The 17,264-nt window shown below is 35.2% G+C and overlaps 1 protein-coding gene across 1 annotated transcript in view; it reads right to left on the bottom strand.

Annotated features, from left to right (window-relative positions):
• Positions 1–3,368: 3,368 nt before the first annotated feature.
• LOC104388937 (tetratricopeptide repeat protein 27-like) overlaps positions 3,369–17,264 on the bottom strand; it is a gene marked incomplete at both ends in the record, with an annotated part of 57,107 nt that continues 43,211 nt past the window's right edge. Inside the window, one exon of the mRNA XM_009997868.1 lies at positions 3,369–3,482. Within this exon, the coding sequence (XP_009996170.1) occupies positions 3,369–3,482 (114 nt within the window). The remainder of the gene's footprint in view (positions 3,483–17,264) is intronic.

The following is a 17,264-nucleotide window of genomic DNA, read 5'->3' as shown; positions in this document are numbered from 1 at the left end:
TAAATCCACTGAAATGGAAAAGATCACTTTTTTATATATCAAGAAACTATAGTAGGATGCTACCGTTTAGATACTCTAAATTGGTCTGTTTTCATGTTTTGTTCTTCTCTTTTATTTTTTTTATTTTTATTTTTTTTTTAATAGCTCCTAGGCAACTCCAGATTTCTTTTTATCTCCCCCATCCTCTTACTTGACCTTGACTTGGCTGCACTCTCAGCAGTAATTTGTGGTTTAACAGCTTATTCCAATCCATTTTCCACGATTAATAGTTTCTGAATTACTTTCTTACATTAGAAGGTAGGTGAAGATCCCAAAACTGATGCAGATATGGAATATTTCTGGTTATGTGGAGAGCTATTTATCAAAAACTATTCCTTTTTCTTTCTGTTTTCTCCCTCTCCCTCTTTTCATGCTTTCCACCCTTGTGCTTCTCACCCACCCTCATCTACACGCATATGGAAAAAACACCCAACCTTAAAAAATCATACTGTATCCAAAGACACATTTTGGTTGGCAGCATCTCGATCCAAACTTCAATATAGGTTCTACTGGTCATTATTAAATATTCTAGTGGAATGTAAAATAACTGTCTCAGCTCTCAAATGCTGTTGCCTTTTCTTAGAAAAATGGCTGAAAAAAGGTACTAGCTTTAAGAAATCTTTAACCTTATTTTTGTGGACCCAAACCTCAGCTAGGCAAAAACTGGACAGAAACAAGCAGTAGCATCCAGAAAACCTTGGTAAATAAATAAATAAATAAATAAATAAATAAAACTCTTCTCCTCACTTCCAGTTAGCTACTAGCTGAAGTACATTCCAAAGTACTCAGCATGATCATTTAAAAACTGTTCCAAAGACTACAATATCTGCAGTTCAGATTTTTAAAGTAATCAGAAAACTGAGATAATAATAATAATTTCTATTTCCATTTTGAAGCTTTCCTATTGGAAAAAAAGAACAAAAACAACAAACCAACAAAAAAAAACAAACAACTTACAAAATACTGTCATAAAAACTGTTTACCATAAAGTAGGGATATATTTAATACTTGGAGCGTGGCAGCTAAATTCAACCAACATACCCTTATTTAAAAAAATAGCTGCAGTTATTTTACAAATAATTAAATAAGTTAAAGAAACATAGCCAGGCCCACAAAAAAAAACCTCCCCACCATTTTCTTTGATAAGTCAGCCACGTATTCTGGCTTGCTTTGGGGCTGAAAAGCAGTATATGCTTGCCCAGTGATACTAATCTAAAAAGATGCTTATCAGCAAGTTAAAAGGACTTGCAGACCCAGCCTAGAAGCAGGTAAGGATGGAAATGGGGAAAGGAAGGAGACTTACAGCAGAAGAGAACAGAAGAGTTTCAGCATCAATAAGTCAGAACCTATGATGACTCATGCACTCTTCAGATGACCCGAAAGTAAGTTACTTAGAGGATTTAGATTACCAATTATTATTCAAGCTGTCTTACAAGAATTTTTATGATGACTTTAAAAATGTGATACTGCAAACAATGGGGGGTATCTAATAATATTTAAACCTACCTCCTCCCTTAATCTTCAGTATCTAATCTTTCTTCAGCAATCTGAACTAGTAAACATGAAAACGTAAAAGGAAAACCAAACAAACCCCAAAAAACCACAATTGTATGAAAATTCTATGGCTTTGAAATCCATTTTCTATTGAAAAACAGTTGCAGAACTCGCTAACTCTTTAGCACCTTAATGAAGATGATATATCAAAAAGCTTTGTGTTATGAATTAAAATAGTACTATTCACCCTGTAAGTGATTCCTTCTACACCCTATTCTGATTCAGTCTTAGAACTGTTCAAAATAATGATATTGAAAAATTCTGATCTGATGGAACTCAAGAATGGAATCCTTAAATGGAAAGTTATTCAAGTTATTTGATTAAGTTAGCACATCTCAATCCTTAAACAGCTTTGACTATTTTTGGAAACTGAGCTTGATAGCATATCAAATCAACACAAATCTGTCATTATATTCAATCATCTAAAAAACTCAATGAAAAAAAACCATAGACATACGAAGATAACAGATAATATTTTAAACCACAGATTCTGTGTCTACTGTGAGGTCACCTCCCAAAATGTCACAGTGAATACTGATCAAATCCTTCGCATTACTGCAATTGCAACACACAGTGAAGTCAGATAAATGTACTTGCAACGATAACCCCTTCATGAAGATTTCCATCATGACACTGTCAAACTACATAGCAGAACAATTTCCAGTACTCAGGTTTAATCAAGCTAGACAAAAATGTTGGAGACGCTCCAACTGTTTTATGGCTTAGGGCATCAAAAATCCTGAGATCACTTCCCAAATGCAGTCAGATGCTATATTTCCCAGACTTGGAATCCTAGCTTCCTTGACACTCTACTACTGACCCCAGGAAATTCCAGTATAGCAACTCTATGTCCTCCTCAGCAAAAGAAAAATGTAGCAGCACATCAAGCTGTACTTCTTCAAAGATCCATGCATAAATAGTGATTTTAAATGAAACATCAGCTTTTCAGGATTTAATTACACAGCACCATAATCCTAAATTTTTTACATTCCTGGCTGTTTCAATCAGCAGGACTGTTGCCTTATGGACATCTAGAAATGCCTGCTGCTCATGTGTGACAAAACTTAACAGCATAAAGATGGTAAATGGCTAACAAAACTCCATATGAAGGAAAAAAAGTCTTTTCTAGCCTACAGATACCTGCTTTGAAAAATTTATTTTTCAAATAAATCCTATTCACTGTCACATTTCAGAATTTTAGATTTATTTTTTTAAATTTGAAAACTGGTCTTCTCTTTGTTTTGAGCAAGATCATTTAATTGCTGTCTCAAACTTGCAATAAAAATAATAGTCACTATGTACCAAATCAAAAAGGTAAATCCAAACTGCTTCTTTATTCACAAATGTGTTCTTTCTCACAATACCAATGACCATTTACAAGTTTCAGTGTTTTCTGCAGCTGATTTACTTGAGGAAAACCTATTGTAAAATTTTAGCAGTAGCATCTTTGCATTCATGAACTTCTACCTAAAAAACTCCTTTGACTGGAAGTCCAAAACTAGAGGTAAAAAATCCTAGATTTTAACTTTAATCTTCCTAAAATGGTAATGTTTTTGAAAGCAAGTGAGCATTTTTTACTTGTACATATAAGAGTTTATCTCAAGACTGACAGACATAAAAGCATTTGTGGTTTATGCATCTAATTTAGAGACATAATTAGAGAATAACCTCACCATACAGTTTGCAAAGAACTGCAGAAGCTCCCAACTCCTGCCTGATTCCATTTGATTTACATAAAGAATCCTATTTATAATAAGACAGCTGAGAAGTCTTACCTGAGTCTGCTTCATTGCCCTTTCCATTCTGCGAGTACTTCCTTTCTCAAGCTTGGTCCGCAGGAGTAAGGCTGATGTCTGAATGGCCCAGAACTTTGGCTGAGAGAGCAAGCACTGGAGAGAAAAATAACATTTTTTTTTATTATTTCATTTTAAAATACACTGAAGACAGTTAAGTTTTTAACAGTGTTCTCAAGTATTAATGCTGTTTCGTATTCTGAAAGTCAAATGTATGGTTAGAGTACTTATTTGATTACTTGAAAGTTGTGCAGATTACCTTCATCTATTTTTAATACAAAAGGCAGCCATCAAAACTTATTTTCCATTTAGGTACATGTACCTAAATGGTGCATACACCAAACTGCACAAACTAAAATGGCTACTCAGAATGGAAGGAAAATAAATAATTTGATCCTGATCAGTCTGGTTCAGCTTTCTCCACAGCTGCAAACTGGACAGTTGGGAGAGAGAAGCAGGGATCCTATTTCTTAAGGCTGAAGAAAACCAGTTCTCTGGTTTTTTTATGCAAGGTGTGCCTATTTCCTACATTAACAGCATTAGCAGCACCTCCATAATAAATAGGTGGGAATTGCTAAGCATCTGAAGAATATTAATGAATTTACAATTTGTCATGACCTGAGAATAACAGGAAGAATTTTTTATGTGTAGTAGATGTATAGGGAATATAGAATAATACAGGTAAAAAGCTTTCCAACAGACATGGTAGGTTTTCTTGGAATGCCCTGCCCTGATGCCAAGAACTTGGTGCTAGTCTCCAACCATTGATTTTTAGGAAAATCCAATAGGAGATATGTAGCCAATAGAACTTTGATATCCTTTAATAATGTACAGACTGCCTGGATTCTTTCCAGTATGATTTCAGACACACTATACCATTTTTCTGTTAGATATTCACTTTGAAAACAGAGACAGCAGGAAAACTTCCTTGCTAATTTTATTGACACTACAAATATTTTCCAGCTTCTCAGAGAAAATAAGTTTGTCTGTAGATTTTTGCAGACTGGAGAAAAAGCCCTAGTGGTTTTATTCTTTCCTCTCACAGATTTCCCAAAGCATTAAGAAATACACTTTGCTGGTGGTTTGTACAAAATGCCTGACAAATTTTTGCCATATTGTAATATGTTTTTTTCTTTCTCTAGTGTTTTCACAGGAAGGGACGCAGAAAGAAACAAGCTGAAACAAACACTCTCCAAGAAAAACTACAATGGAAAGAGATGCGACAGCAAATGAAAGCATAAATGAAAGCAGTACGAATGTGTTTACAGCCACCTAATGCTTCAACATCAGCTGATCCTCCATCTTGTGACCAACAATTTCTGCACTGATTCTTTCATGACTTCTCCTCAGCATTATGTGAGGAAGTACCCAAAGGCTTCTATACCATCTTCTACATGCTATGGAGCTGGAAGTATTAGAACAATGTAATCACAACATTCCATGTTCAGTATAGTGAAAGTGCCCTTTTACAAACTGATTATGATCAGTAGATCTGTTAACTGGTCCAAATCCTGGTTCTGAGAGTTCATTTCTCTCCTGTCTCAACACAGGAAGTTCAGTCTACAACCTATTACTCTTTGATCATAAGATAAACCCTATACTGCAAGACACAAGCAAGCATTCCTAGTAGGACCTTGGTTTCTGAACTTACTCTTTTTTGGCCATTTCAGGTGCCTGCTAAAAAGTAAAATTAAGGGATTGTTAGGGCAAACACTTGAACAATGCTCACTTTAGCTCAGAAACGTCTTTTGTGAGAAAGTTTACCTATACCCCCATTTTCTCCAATATTGGTATTCTGTCATTTTTTATTTAAAGGGAATTTTTTTCTCTGCTACATGATGGTAGATACTACTTTTTATTTTTCAAATGACCACAACATCTCTCAAGAGAAGAGCTTGACTAATAATGTTCTAAAGATATGTTCAGGTCCAGTTACAGCCCTTGTCCAGCAGCAGAGTATCTGGTCACTCACTCTGGTTCACCTTAGTAACTGGCACAAGCAGAGCACGGCACAAAGCCTGTGTCCATCACATGTAGCTCTGCAAGAGAACCAGCAGCTCAGAAAAGCCTCTCCTCTGCCTCAGTACACCCTTTGCATCACTGTTTAGGCAGTGATTTAAACAATCACTGTGTTTGAGATGTGTATAACGTGTGTACGAAGTCATATGGGGAGGGAGGGGAAGTGGAGAGGGTGTAAGAGAGGCAGAGATAATTACGTTTCACTCCCCTGCAGGAGCAAGACAGTCTTATCTTGAGTAACAATCCTGCTTTTTAAAGGTATTAATAAAACAAAATGTAAGGTATACCTGCTGTACAATTACAGAAGAAAAATCTAAAATCTCTCACAGTTTTATCAATATTTAAAAAGCACTGCATCTGCATAGAAACAGGCCTATTTTTCAGCTAAGAAACACCTGTAATTTTACACTTGTATTGAGCTCCATCCCTTGCAAGAACCGAAATGCTCACCTTTCCACTGCCTGCCTGATTTCACTGTCTTAGTGTAATGTTTAAAACACCACAGATACAAAATAATACAAGCATAAAGGGCATAAATGTTTACACTCAAGGGCTGTAAAGAATAATTTCAGAACAAGCATGCATAACTATTATTCAAGTTTTAATCTTCTACCCAAAAGCTCCACATATTCCAGATAATAAATAATTTTCTTTTAAGTTCCAGAGCTTTATACTATCAACTGAAGCTAAATCTAGACTGGATTAATGAAACTGTAGGCTAGAGTAAAACATCTGGGAAAAAGAAAAACTAAATACAGACTGTGTAAAATTCAAGCACACTGACTTCACTGCTTGTACATGAGAAGATATACTAATGGATTCTGCAGTACAATCTTTGATTAATATAAAACATTATGACTACATGACAGTTTAGAACAAACAACAATGCTTGACTTGGGAACAAAAAGGATGCTGAAGAAACTTATTTCAAACCATCTTCTTATTGCAGCTTCTGTCATCTGTAACCACTGGCACAGCAGACAACATTCCCAAATACTAATTTTGCGAGTTTATACCACCAATCAGAGTAGCAATTTGAGCACCTATAAATTCCTCACCTTCTGAAGTATTATTGGCAAGAAATATTTAATATTTGACTGCATGTATCAACAGTTGGATAAGACCTACTAATATGAAAAAACACATTTTGGGCATCTGTTCAAGACACCAGACCTTCAGATAATTAAGCTGTTAATCTCTAGAAATACTAGGATTGTTTAGGCACAAGCTATTAGAAGGTGTAAGGCAGTATATTCTCCAGTCACATTTTAAGTATGAACACCTTCGTATTTTCTAAGGCCCAACAAGGAAAAAAAAAAAAATACATTAAGATTTCATTCTAGATTATTCTTGTTACAATTTGACAAATTCTAATCCTATTTGTCTTAATTATGTCCAGGAAAGCAACATGAACAAGATAACAGACACAAACACGAAAAATAGTATTTTCATACCTTGAGAATGCAAGGCTTCCATAAACCTTATGACAATAGGTATCTTTAGTGGTTAGCAGGTAGAAAGGCAGGGAAGAAAAGAAAGTCTGTAATTTATCCAGCCAGTCTAGTTCCTAGCATGGAGTACTCAACAGATAAGTAGATGGCTTGCTCTTCTTTTTTATTTAAAGAGGGAATATTTACATCAGTGTGTATTCTACTCCCAGTACATCTCTCCTCCTCAAGGTCAAAATAATTGCACATAAATCAAACAAACATCGAAGGCCCTGTTGTTATGTTTCAACAATTACCAGAATCTGTGCTGTATACAGCTCGACCCATCTGTTCCATTTCACACTTTCACTAAACACTGAAAGTAATCCTACACTTAAAGTCAGTCCAAGGGTGATTTGGATTGAAAAAATTTAAACATGACCAACTTATTCTGCAAATTAAATGTGTATATACATCAACATAAAAACAATTGTTTTCAAAATTTCTGGGTTTTTTTCTATTAAAGAGACAGTAATTTTAGCTAGCAATTCACTACATCTTTTTCTATATGGCTTTGACAACTGTAATTTATTTTTTAAAAAAAGGAAACCCAACAACATGCAAAGTCTTTGGAGTTACAGACTACTACCTGCTCAAATGGTCATAGGGCAAAACTATCAAGAAAGGTATAATTTGCATTTTATTCACAAACACCACAAATTGTATTAAACACTTCAAATTAATTCTGTTTCAGGCAATATTCCAAGTCCTATGTTAGTGCTTCTTTTTCAGTGCTGCATGGGGAAAAGGTGTTATTACTTGGTTAGGTCTTAACGTTTTTCTTGCCTAACAGCATCTGATATAAATTCTGCACAGCACCTTTAGCATATTAAGCCAAGGCCTTTGCAATGTAACAAGAAAACAAAAAATTGTGCCATGCTTGAGCCTGTATGACATGAATTAGCAGAAGCTCCGTATTTTTCTTAATTAGGTCTCTCATTTATTTTAATGAGTTGCTACATCAAGATAACACATTAAATAATCAATCATATGAACACTTCCAGTTTGTTTTTTAAAGTTCTCTTTAAATTGTAATTATTTAAATGCTACCTTCTTTTTAAACAAATTGTGTCTGACTGTCAGGTAAACCAGAGACACAGACAGAAGTCCTGAAAGCACAGAAGTGACAGAGGAGTTGCTCTTTCCTGCACTGGCTGAGACAGCAGCATGTGCAAAGTGGCATTTTCCAGTACTGCTTTATCCTTCCCTATACATTTCAGTAGGTTTAGACCACACATTCATTATTAATTTTTCCAAAGTCTAAAGCTATTCACTCAACTGTATGACAAGGGTTTATTTTGGTCTATAAAACTAATCCTGGGACTGTACAACTAAAATAGCTTTTCACTGTAACAGGTGTTAGCTGATCATGAGCAGAGCTGGGCTTAAAGCTCTTAGCTGCAGCCACGAGAAATACCTCTCGGTGTTAAAAAGTCAAGAGCAAGGCCAAAACACCAACAGTGATCAGCATCAAGGGACTCATTTAATTAGAATGGTATTTTTAAAATTCTTTTTGTCTAGTCTTGTCTGGTAGCACTGAAGTTGTAACATTACATCCCTATAAATACAGAGTACCTCTTGTTGAATGTGACTTTTTTGCATTTTCATATACTTCAGTGTGTTTGAATGAGATTCCATCACATATATAATTTAACAGTCTTGGATAACTGAATGCATTTGAAACAGAACAATAATAATGAGACTTTTAAAATTAAATAAATGTACACAGAAAAGGACGGTTCCTTTTTCCCCCATCTGAAGTTCTGAAGAGTCATTACAAGTTTTCTTTTTGTCTGTCCATGCTTTAGAAAGCAAAATGTATGCAAAGATGCTAAAATCCTCTTAGTTAAACAGTTAATTAATTAGCCTAGTATAGGCTAATTTAGAAATTAATGCTAGACTCAATTTAGCAAAAATTATATTGCACTTACCTAAAAATGTAATTTAAAGTTAAGTATTTAATTTACTCTCAGTTTGGAAGTGACTGGCTCTGTCTGTAATTTATCATATCTGGAATTTTTCACATTTGAAGGTATTGTAAATACAATATAAAGTTATTCGGTAGCTGACTTAATTAAAAAGTTAAAAGGGAAGACTGGAATAAATGTTATTCTCACAAGACTTACAAAACGTTCCACTAGTGTATACAAGAAGTCTAACTTCATTTTACTTGAACTGTATTTTCCACAGCTTTTTTCTTAACCCTCTCAAAGTGTTCTGTAGGCAATGGGTAGCTCCTGATAACACCCACCCAAAGGAATCCTCATATTCCATCCTGCTTATGAGTCTAAATATATCTCCCCTCCATTGCACTGTTTTTAAGCAGTAAGTCTTACTCATTCTCATATCTACCCTGCAAAGAACAGCTTCTGAGCAATTATTTATGAGAGGTCAGCTTGGAAATTGTGCTGGCTTTTGTGCCATTTCTGCAGTATCTAGGACTTCAAGGAATAAAAAAAATCAGGCACTTAACGCTTGGAAGGTAATGGTTCTGGGTCTTTTTACATAGGCTGCAATGACTGGAAGGTTCCCTAAAAAGACCATTTTAAACAAGCATCAACCTGAGAAAGCCTCTTACTCTCCACTGACTTTATGAAGGAAACTAGGTTCCTAGCTTAGGCACATTAGTTAGATGCCCAACTGTGGTGCTTATTGCCAATGAATCCTCTAGACAGGTTTTCAATAATTGTATCTTCTCATCTCGAATCTCATTTAGTTCCTCTAAGTTTGTCATGGAGCTGCAGACACTTCTGGAATGAGATTTGCTCTAAACCAGACTTTCTTCATAGACCACAGACTTCAAAGTGAAAAAAAGCTAAGGTGTACCTTGCATCTTGCTACAGTTTTTAACTCAACACAGGGCTAAGTTTCTATGTTTTTTTTTCTTGGAAAATCTCCTGTCTCACCCCATAACACTGGAAACTAAGAAACACAAAAAAATTGTCAGCATTAAGAAAATTAAATTAAAGAGGGTAATTTGATATGAACATCAGTATACTGGACTCTGATCTCTAGTCAGAAGTAAATGAACTGAAATGGTGGCTCAGTGTCCCCTACATTATACACTTTAGAGAGTAAAAAGTCAAAGAAATAGAGCACTAGGGAAGCCTCATTTGTTCTGCAGAAAAAGCTACATGAAAGGACTACAAAGATTTGTGTTTACTGAAGAATTTTCAGTGGAAACAATAAAGGACTCCAAGAAAATTTGGTATGGATTGAAATCAAATAGAAACACAGAAAAGCAAGCTCAGATGAACTCGCATGGAACAAAAATTAAAAGTAGGAAGACAATTATAGTGACCTATACACATGATTCTTTGATTCTGCATAATGCAGTCTGTTATTTAACTTGCATGCATGCTGGTACATAACTTTTAGAGAGACCTATGGAAGGAACAGAAATCACAATTCAAAGTCATTTTATACATATTGGAAAAATAATTCAAATCAATTTCTGCTTAGAAAATGCTTTATTGCCTTTTTTCCCCTTGGGTTTTTGGCTTTCTAATAATTGTACAAACGTACTACCTGAGTGTCAAATTATTTGTTCAGTTCTAATTATACATTCAAACTGCAAGTCTGTCCTAGATGTCCAAAATTATTTACATTTTCCTCCACATTAACAAGCTTCGGTGGGCTGGTATTTAGCAGCTTTCTAGGAGCTTAACATTCTGTGCCAACACTAAGTACTACACATATTGTGTCCTCTTGTAAGAGTTAATAAAGAGCAGTTTTTGATACTGTTGCTTAAACTAGTTTTGGATTGCATTTTGGCTTGTTTTTTCTTTTCAGTGTAGGAGACTATTTAAATTCAGAAGTAAGTTTTCCTTGGAGGTTCTGAATTATTGGGGTTTTTTTAGGAGAAGGAAGAAATTAGAGAGGAAAAGGAAATGTCATGAAAAAAGAGAAACTGTTTGATTTAAAGGAATCTACTTTCAATGACTAGTGAAGGGTAAGCCACATAAGACATGGCTCCTCTTTTCAATTAGAATGGAGTCCAGCCATATTACTCACACTCACTGTATTGTGCCAAACATATCATTTATTCTGTGTTATGCTGAAAACAACTTCAGCCAGATTTGACTGTAGTAGCATTGTCTTTTTCAGGTCTGTGGTTTGGACTTACTCCTGAAACAGAGTAAGTACAGAGTTCCACACCACATCACAGCACTGCATTTATTTCCTAAGGTCCAACCTCAATGGCAATAAATTAGTTGTTTGGAATCAAAAGACTAGACTTTAACTCTTTGATACCAATGATAAGGATTTCCCTAGGTATTAAATAACTGTGAATTTCTTGGTTTAACTGCTCAGCCTCAGGAATTTCACTTTCTATGCCAAGGTTCTGAACACATTTTTCTCTTTTGATAATATCCGGAAAAACGGAAAAGCGCATTAAAGAAATTGCTGTCTGCACAGGTAATAAAAGAGTGAATTTGTTATGAGAATGGCTAGATATCTTTAAAATAGATACTTTCAGGACTATATGGACTATGCTGCGTGAGGACTAGCAATGTATTTAGCTTTAAGACAAACAAAGCAAATTACTGAAAAAGGGGTGAAAGACAGAAAATCAGTGCCAACGGAAACTATTTTCTAACTTGTTCCATTCAAATGGGTCACGTGGGAGAAGAAACATGTCCTACCCACTTCTAGGTGTTCCCTTGGAAACAACCATAGTAGGTGCTGAAATCCTCTCAGCCTTGCCTCTCCTCTTGACAAGGAGCATTTTTGGAACAAACAGTGCTAAAGGTTAATTTATCCTATGCTGACTGAAATTTATTCCTCAAGAAGACAGTTATGACTTTCCATCTTTCCCTTTCTGCTGCCCAAGGCTACAGACAAGAACCATAATTTTCAATACTTCCTTTAAGTTGGTGAACTCCTTCTAGGCTTCCTTTATTTCCTTGGCTTTTAATTGTTTTCTTTTTAAATAGTATTTCTTACTCAGCAAAACCCAGGTAAGATTACACATTAAGGGTCATGCTTCTTTTTTTCTGCTTCTTTGCTTGTTTGAACTGTTCAGAGCAAACTCAATGTTTGCAGCACTCTGAAACACTGGAAAAATCCCTTAGGCATGACATATCCTGCACCCTTATTCAGCTGCCTCAGAGTGATGGGAGTTATTTGTTCTTCCTGCCTACTCACATTTATGAGCTCACCACTATGTTTCTTCCAACACTTTTTTCCATACACTGCCAGTGTTGCTCCTGCTTATTTGGTCTATCAACAGCCTCTGGAAAAATCCTGTTTTATATAATGCTGCTCATTGATGCAGAACAGATTGTTACTCTAAAAGAAACTTTTATCTTCACTTTTGCAATGATAACTTCAGGACAAATATCCATCTACAATAATTATCCTTTAAACACCTTAACTGAGTATCTTCTGCAGGAACAGAATATAGAGTAGTAAACATTCTGGTTCTCAGACAGATTTAGAGCACAACCATAAAAATTAAACAACACAGTGGAGCTTTAAGTTATCTTCACATCCTCAGTAAAAGTCATGAATTTATCTTCTTGAAAAAAACTAATTTAAACATTTTCATTAGTTCAAAATGTTAAGATTAGTCACTTTAACAGTTGCATATGGTTTTTACATTATAAAAATGTCATTTGTTCTCATCCTAGAACAATGTTAACTAGTCAGAATCCACTATCACATTTTTTTTCTGTAACAGAAACAGCCAAAATAAATCAGGAAGAGTTACATGTCTAAACCAGTGATTTATAGTAAAGGCTGCCACTGACTTTACTATCGAGCAATGTCAGCATGAAGTATAGAATTTCCATAAAAGATCTTCACAACCTTCAGACTGTAAGATCAACTGTCTGTAGAAGAAGGGTGAGGCACAGCAGGGGAAAACCCACACAATGCCAGACTGGACTCAACAGGGAGTGTGTCATACCTGGTTTTCCCCTAGTTTTAAGTGCCAGCAGCCACCACAGGAATTCTGCCTACAACATCTCTACTACTCAGCACTCTACCTATTGCAATACTTGCTGTTCACAAATAAGCATAACATGTTGAATGCAAGAGCATTGCTCAATTACTGTTTGGTGGGCTAAATGGATAGGGTCTGGAGATGACAATTTCAGTGAGAGTTGAAGGACAGTCTCAGCAGTTTCCCAGGAATGAGCATACTAACGAATCTCGATGCCCCTTAAATAACTTCTCCCAGTTCCTGACTTCACCAGTAGAAATACTCTATTTAAAGAGTGTTCCCACTATATGGAATATGATCAAGCTACTAGGTGTCACCAGCAGCCTGGCTTTAAACCTTATGTGCAAAAGTTTAGTTTCCAGGAGCTTTTAAAACAAAGCTGCAGCCATGTTCCTTTCAGAGATGGAAGACACAATGGTCCTGAAAGAAAATAACTCTTTAAGCAGCAACCAAAAGCAAGGGCAGAAATGAATAAAAATAGAGTCAGAAATATGTGAGAAAGAAAGGAAATAGGGAAGATGAGAGCAAGAGTGAAAGTCATATAAATAGCAGGCTAGAGCTGACAAAGGAGGGTCCAGGGGAATATGGCATGGATGAATAAACAAAAAGGAAAGCTGACATAGGCACAATGGACTAATACTGAAAAACACGAGTGAAAGACTGCTAGGGAGCACAAAACAAAATCCTGTCTTCGTAGGCAACAGTGAGTAACATTCCTAAATCTGACAGAGCTGTGTAGAGAGAAGTCGTACTCTAAATATATTTATTAGAGACCAAAGGCAATGTCTGGGATGTGCTTAGACTTGGAAGAAGTTAAAAGTATGAGCTGTAATGCATTAAGATTCAAACACAACAATCCAGCATCAGTCCATCTGTATTATGGTCATAACAGCAGTTATTAAAATAACTGGAAAATTGGATGAAGAATCATAGAATAGGGACCAAACTTCCAATAGGTTGGAAGGGACCTTTAAAGGCCATCTGGTCCAACCCCTCTGCAGTAAGCCAGGACATCTTCAGCTACATCAGGTTGCTCACAGCCCCATTGAAGCTGACCTTGAATGTTTCCAGGGATGGAGCATCTACCACCTCTCAGGGCAGCCTGTTGCAGTGTTTTCCAAACACTCTTAATAAAAATTTTCTTCCTTATATCTACTCTAAGGAAGCTGCAAGACGTTTTCCTTAAACAAACAAATTAAGCAATCTTTTTAGTTCTGCACCTCCAAGCTTCACATTTTCCTAGCTCTGTTCAGAAATTCAACACACACATAAATATATGTTTGCCTACTAGCAGGTAAGGGAAAGATACAGAATATATAGACAAATAAATACACTGCAGTTCTTACACAATAAGCTGTAAGATGAGAAATATGGCTTTATTCCAACAAATAAATGATCTGCTTGCTTTCTGAATCTTAGTAGTAAGTTACTAAACACATGTTCAAGACAAAATAGAAACAATTTTCTAAACCTATTTCCTAAAAAGCAAAGAAAACATATTCAGATTTAGCCAATGATAAAAACCAAAGCAGGTATGATGCTAATTTGTAAGAACACAAATGCATATGCTGTTCCTCTCTCAGTGCTGTAATTTTAAAATCAAACCTTTCATTTTACAGTGCAGAAAAATCTTTCACAGTCCAGTTACAGGAACCTGTACAAGTTATTTTCTCTGTCATCTTTTGTCTAGACTAGATAGAAGTCACTGCAGAATGTGCAGGCCAACATATTATGACAAATATACTAAAAAAAATCTGACACAAGACATTAAGACTTTCAAGAAAAAAGCCCAAACTCCAATATAATTGATGTAAGACATGCTTAAGGATAATACAAAACAGCCAGTAAAATTTTCTCAAATACATCAAAATACACTGTTATCTAGTGTCATGACGTTTATTTCAGTTCAGAAAAGGCTGCAAATCTCAGCTTCACAGATAGAAAAAACATTAATTTAAACATTTTAAAAACATGTTTTCAAATTTAAACAAATAGGACATGCTTTTAAATGTTTTATTGGCATTTATTTGAATAGTCTTCATAACTAACAGCTCTACTTGCCATGATTAATGCAGCCAATTCAAATATGTCATAAGTATTTATGCCATGCCATGTTATCATACATGCTAAGCATATAAATTATACACAGAAAAAAAAAGAAGCCTGAATTTTCTCACAGTAATCCCAAGAATCATTTATGATACACATTGCATGACCAATCCACTAAACGAGCTGTCATTGCTTTTATTTCCTGATGCAATGATTTAACCTTCATGAACAGAATATGCATCTTTCCTATTCATGTATTTGCACAACAGGAAATTAGTTTTCATAAGGGTCACAAACACTTCATGTAAATCACTATGAAATTTTGTTGTATATTTGATGTTACAAATACTTATAAAAACAATAATTTGCTTATCAGTATGTAAGTTATCCCAACACAAATGTATTTATAGAAGGAAAAAAAAATATCTGAGTGATGAGGTTGACTGGCAAGAATACATGCTTTCTTTTTCCCCCCTTCTTTAGTTGTAATGTACTTTTTAGTAAATGACTGGTGCTAGAATTCAACCCTATAAATACAAATAGGATAAATGTGCATACAACCTTCATGCAGCCGTATTGAAATGTTTCATAAATTAATTTAATCTTAACATCTTAATTTCTGATCAACAGCACTTGAAAATTCCACTTTACTATTTAAACTGTTTGTAATAAAAGACAGGAAAGGAAATACTGTACAAATACCAGAATCAGAGCTGCTTAACATTTCTGCTTCTATGACATAGATGGCACCATGCTTTTCCATAACATACTGAAGTCAACTAACTACTTATACAAGGGCAGCACACCATGCAAAAACACATCCAAGATAACTGCAGAACAGAATGGGGTTTACTCAAATGAGGACAGCTTGGCATGTAAACTGGTATTTTTCTGAATCTAAGCTATAAGTGTGTGTTTAGGAAAAATTTCTAAAATAGGTAAAACCCCCCCAAATTTTCCCTTTTACATCTCCTTTCAAAGGTCCATGGTTTATAGACTTAGAACTTGCTAAAGCATATCTTTTTCCCACAAAGTTCTTAAATGGACCATCAATAAATCCCCAGAAGAAAATACCAATTAGAAATTCCTTTCAGTAGCCTGGTTAACTAAAACTTCAGGATTAAAGACCAAACAAAAAGGGGGAAAAAAACCCACAACAATAAACCACCCACAAAAAAAAAAAAAAAAAAAGCAAAAAAAAAGCAAAAAAAAAAAATTCATTGGAGATATTTCATGTTTTCATTCCTAGTTTTGAGGGAAATGAAAAAGAAATTCAAGCAAAAGCATGGTAAGGTAGATTTATTTCTTATCAAGTTCATCTTATTTTTTCCCCACAGCAGCTAAAGTGAAAGAAAAGTTAGAACAGACTGCAGCTGTTTTTCTTTTTTAAAAAACCAAGCAACAAAAAACCAGTGACATTTTACTGATGATACATGAATCACAGAGTAATACATTTGTACACTTGAGACACCTTGCAGGGGAAGAAAAAAAATACATACTCATGTTTGCATTCAAGGACTATGGCATTCTATTCAAACATATCCTAATTTGTGTAATAAGTTTTTTAAAATTGTTACTTTTTTCAGTATTTCATCTGCTAACATGGACCAGAAAGAATGCTTGGGGTGCTGTAATGTTCTACTTCCAGCCCAAACTACAGATACAATACAGTCAGAGAAAATTAAACTCAGTTGCTTAGTGAGAATAGAAAATTGGACAGTGAACAGGAATTCAAGCACCTTCATTTTTTCAGATGCTCTGGACCAAATAAGATTAGAGTAATAATTGAAATGTTGGGTTAGGGAAAAAAAAAACACAACAAAACAACAAATGAAGGGACAATACTAAAACTAGCAGAGAAGATGAGGGTAAGACATTAGGACAGCTAAATAAACTTTAAGAAAAATCCTTCCTCACATACAGTAAAAGAACAAAAATGTAAGTTTACTGAGAAAAAAAGGGGGAGTTGGATTTACCCCTTGTTTAGTTCATCTGCCCCTTCCGAAGCCAAAAAGGCAGATCAGTATAATATAAATCACTAAAGAAAAAATTGATTGCTAGTACTGATAACATATGAACTGACCATCAGAACATTGTCAAAATGGGAATATTAAGCACGACACAGAATAGTGAGAATGTCTTAATATAGGGTGTTTAATTTCATCTTTTTGCAATGAGATCTTTCTTGCTTAAGTAAACGACGATAGTTATAACTGGTGAAGCACACATGAGGGGGAAGGGAAGCCTGCAACATGTCAACTGGCTGTCAAAGAGGTTGCTAGAAAAAATGAGCTGCTGATAGATAAAAAGGAAGGAGGAGGGGGAGAAGAAAGGCTGCTGTGGGAAAAAAATGTTACTAACTGTCATCAAATTTGT

Source organism: Chaetura pelagica, unplaced genomic scaffold (assembly GCF_000747805.2).
Source record: "Chaetura pelagica isolate M959 unplaced genomic scaffold, ChaPel_1.0 scaffold1645, whole genome shotgun sequence".
Taxonomy (NCBI): Eukaryota; Metazoa; Chordata; class Aves; order Apodiformes; family Apodidae; genus Chaetura; species Chaetura pelagica.
This window is presented reverse-complemented; position numbering and strand designations above follow the sequence as displayed.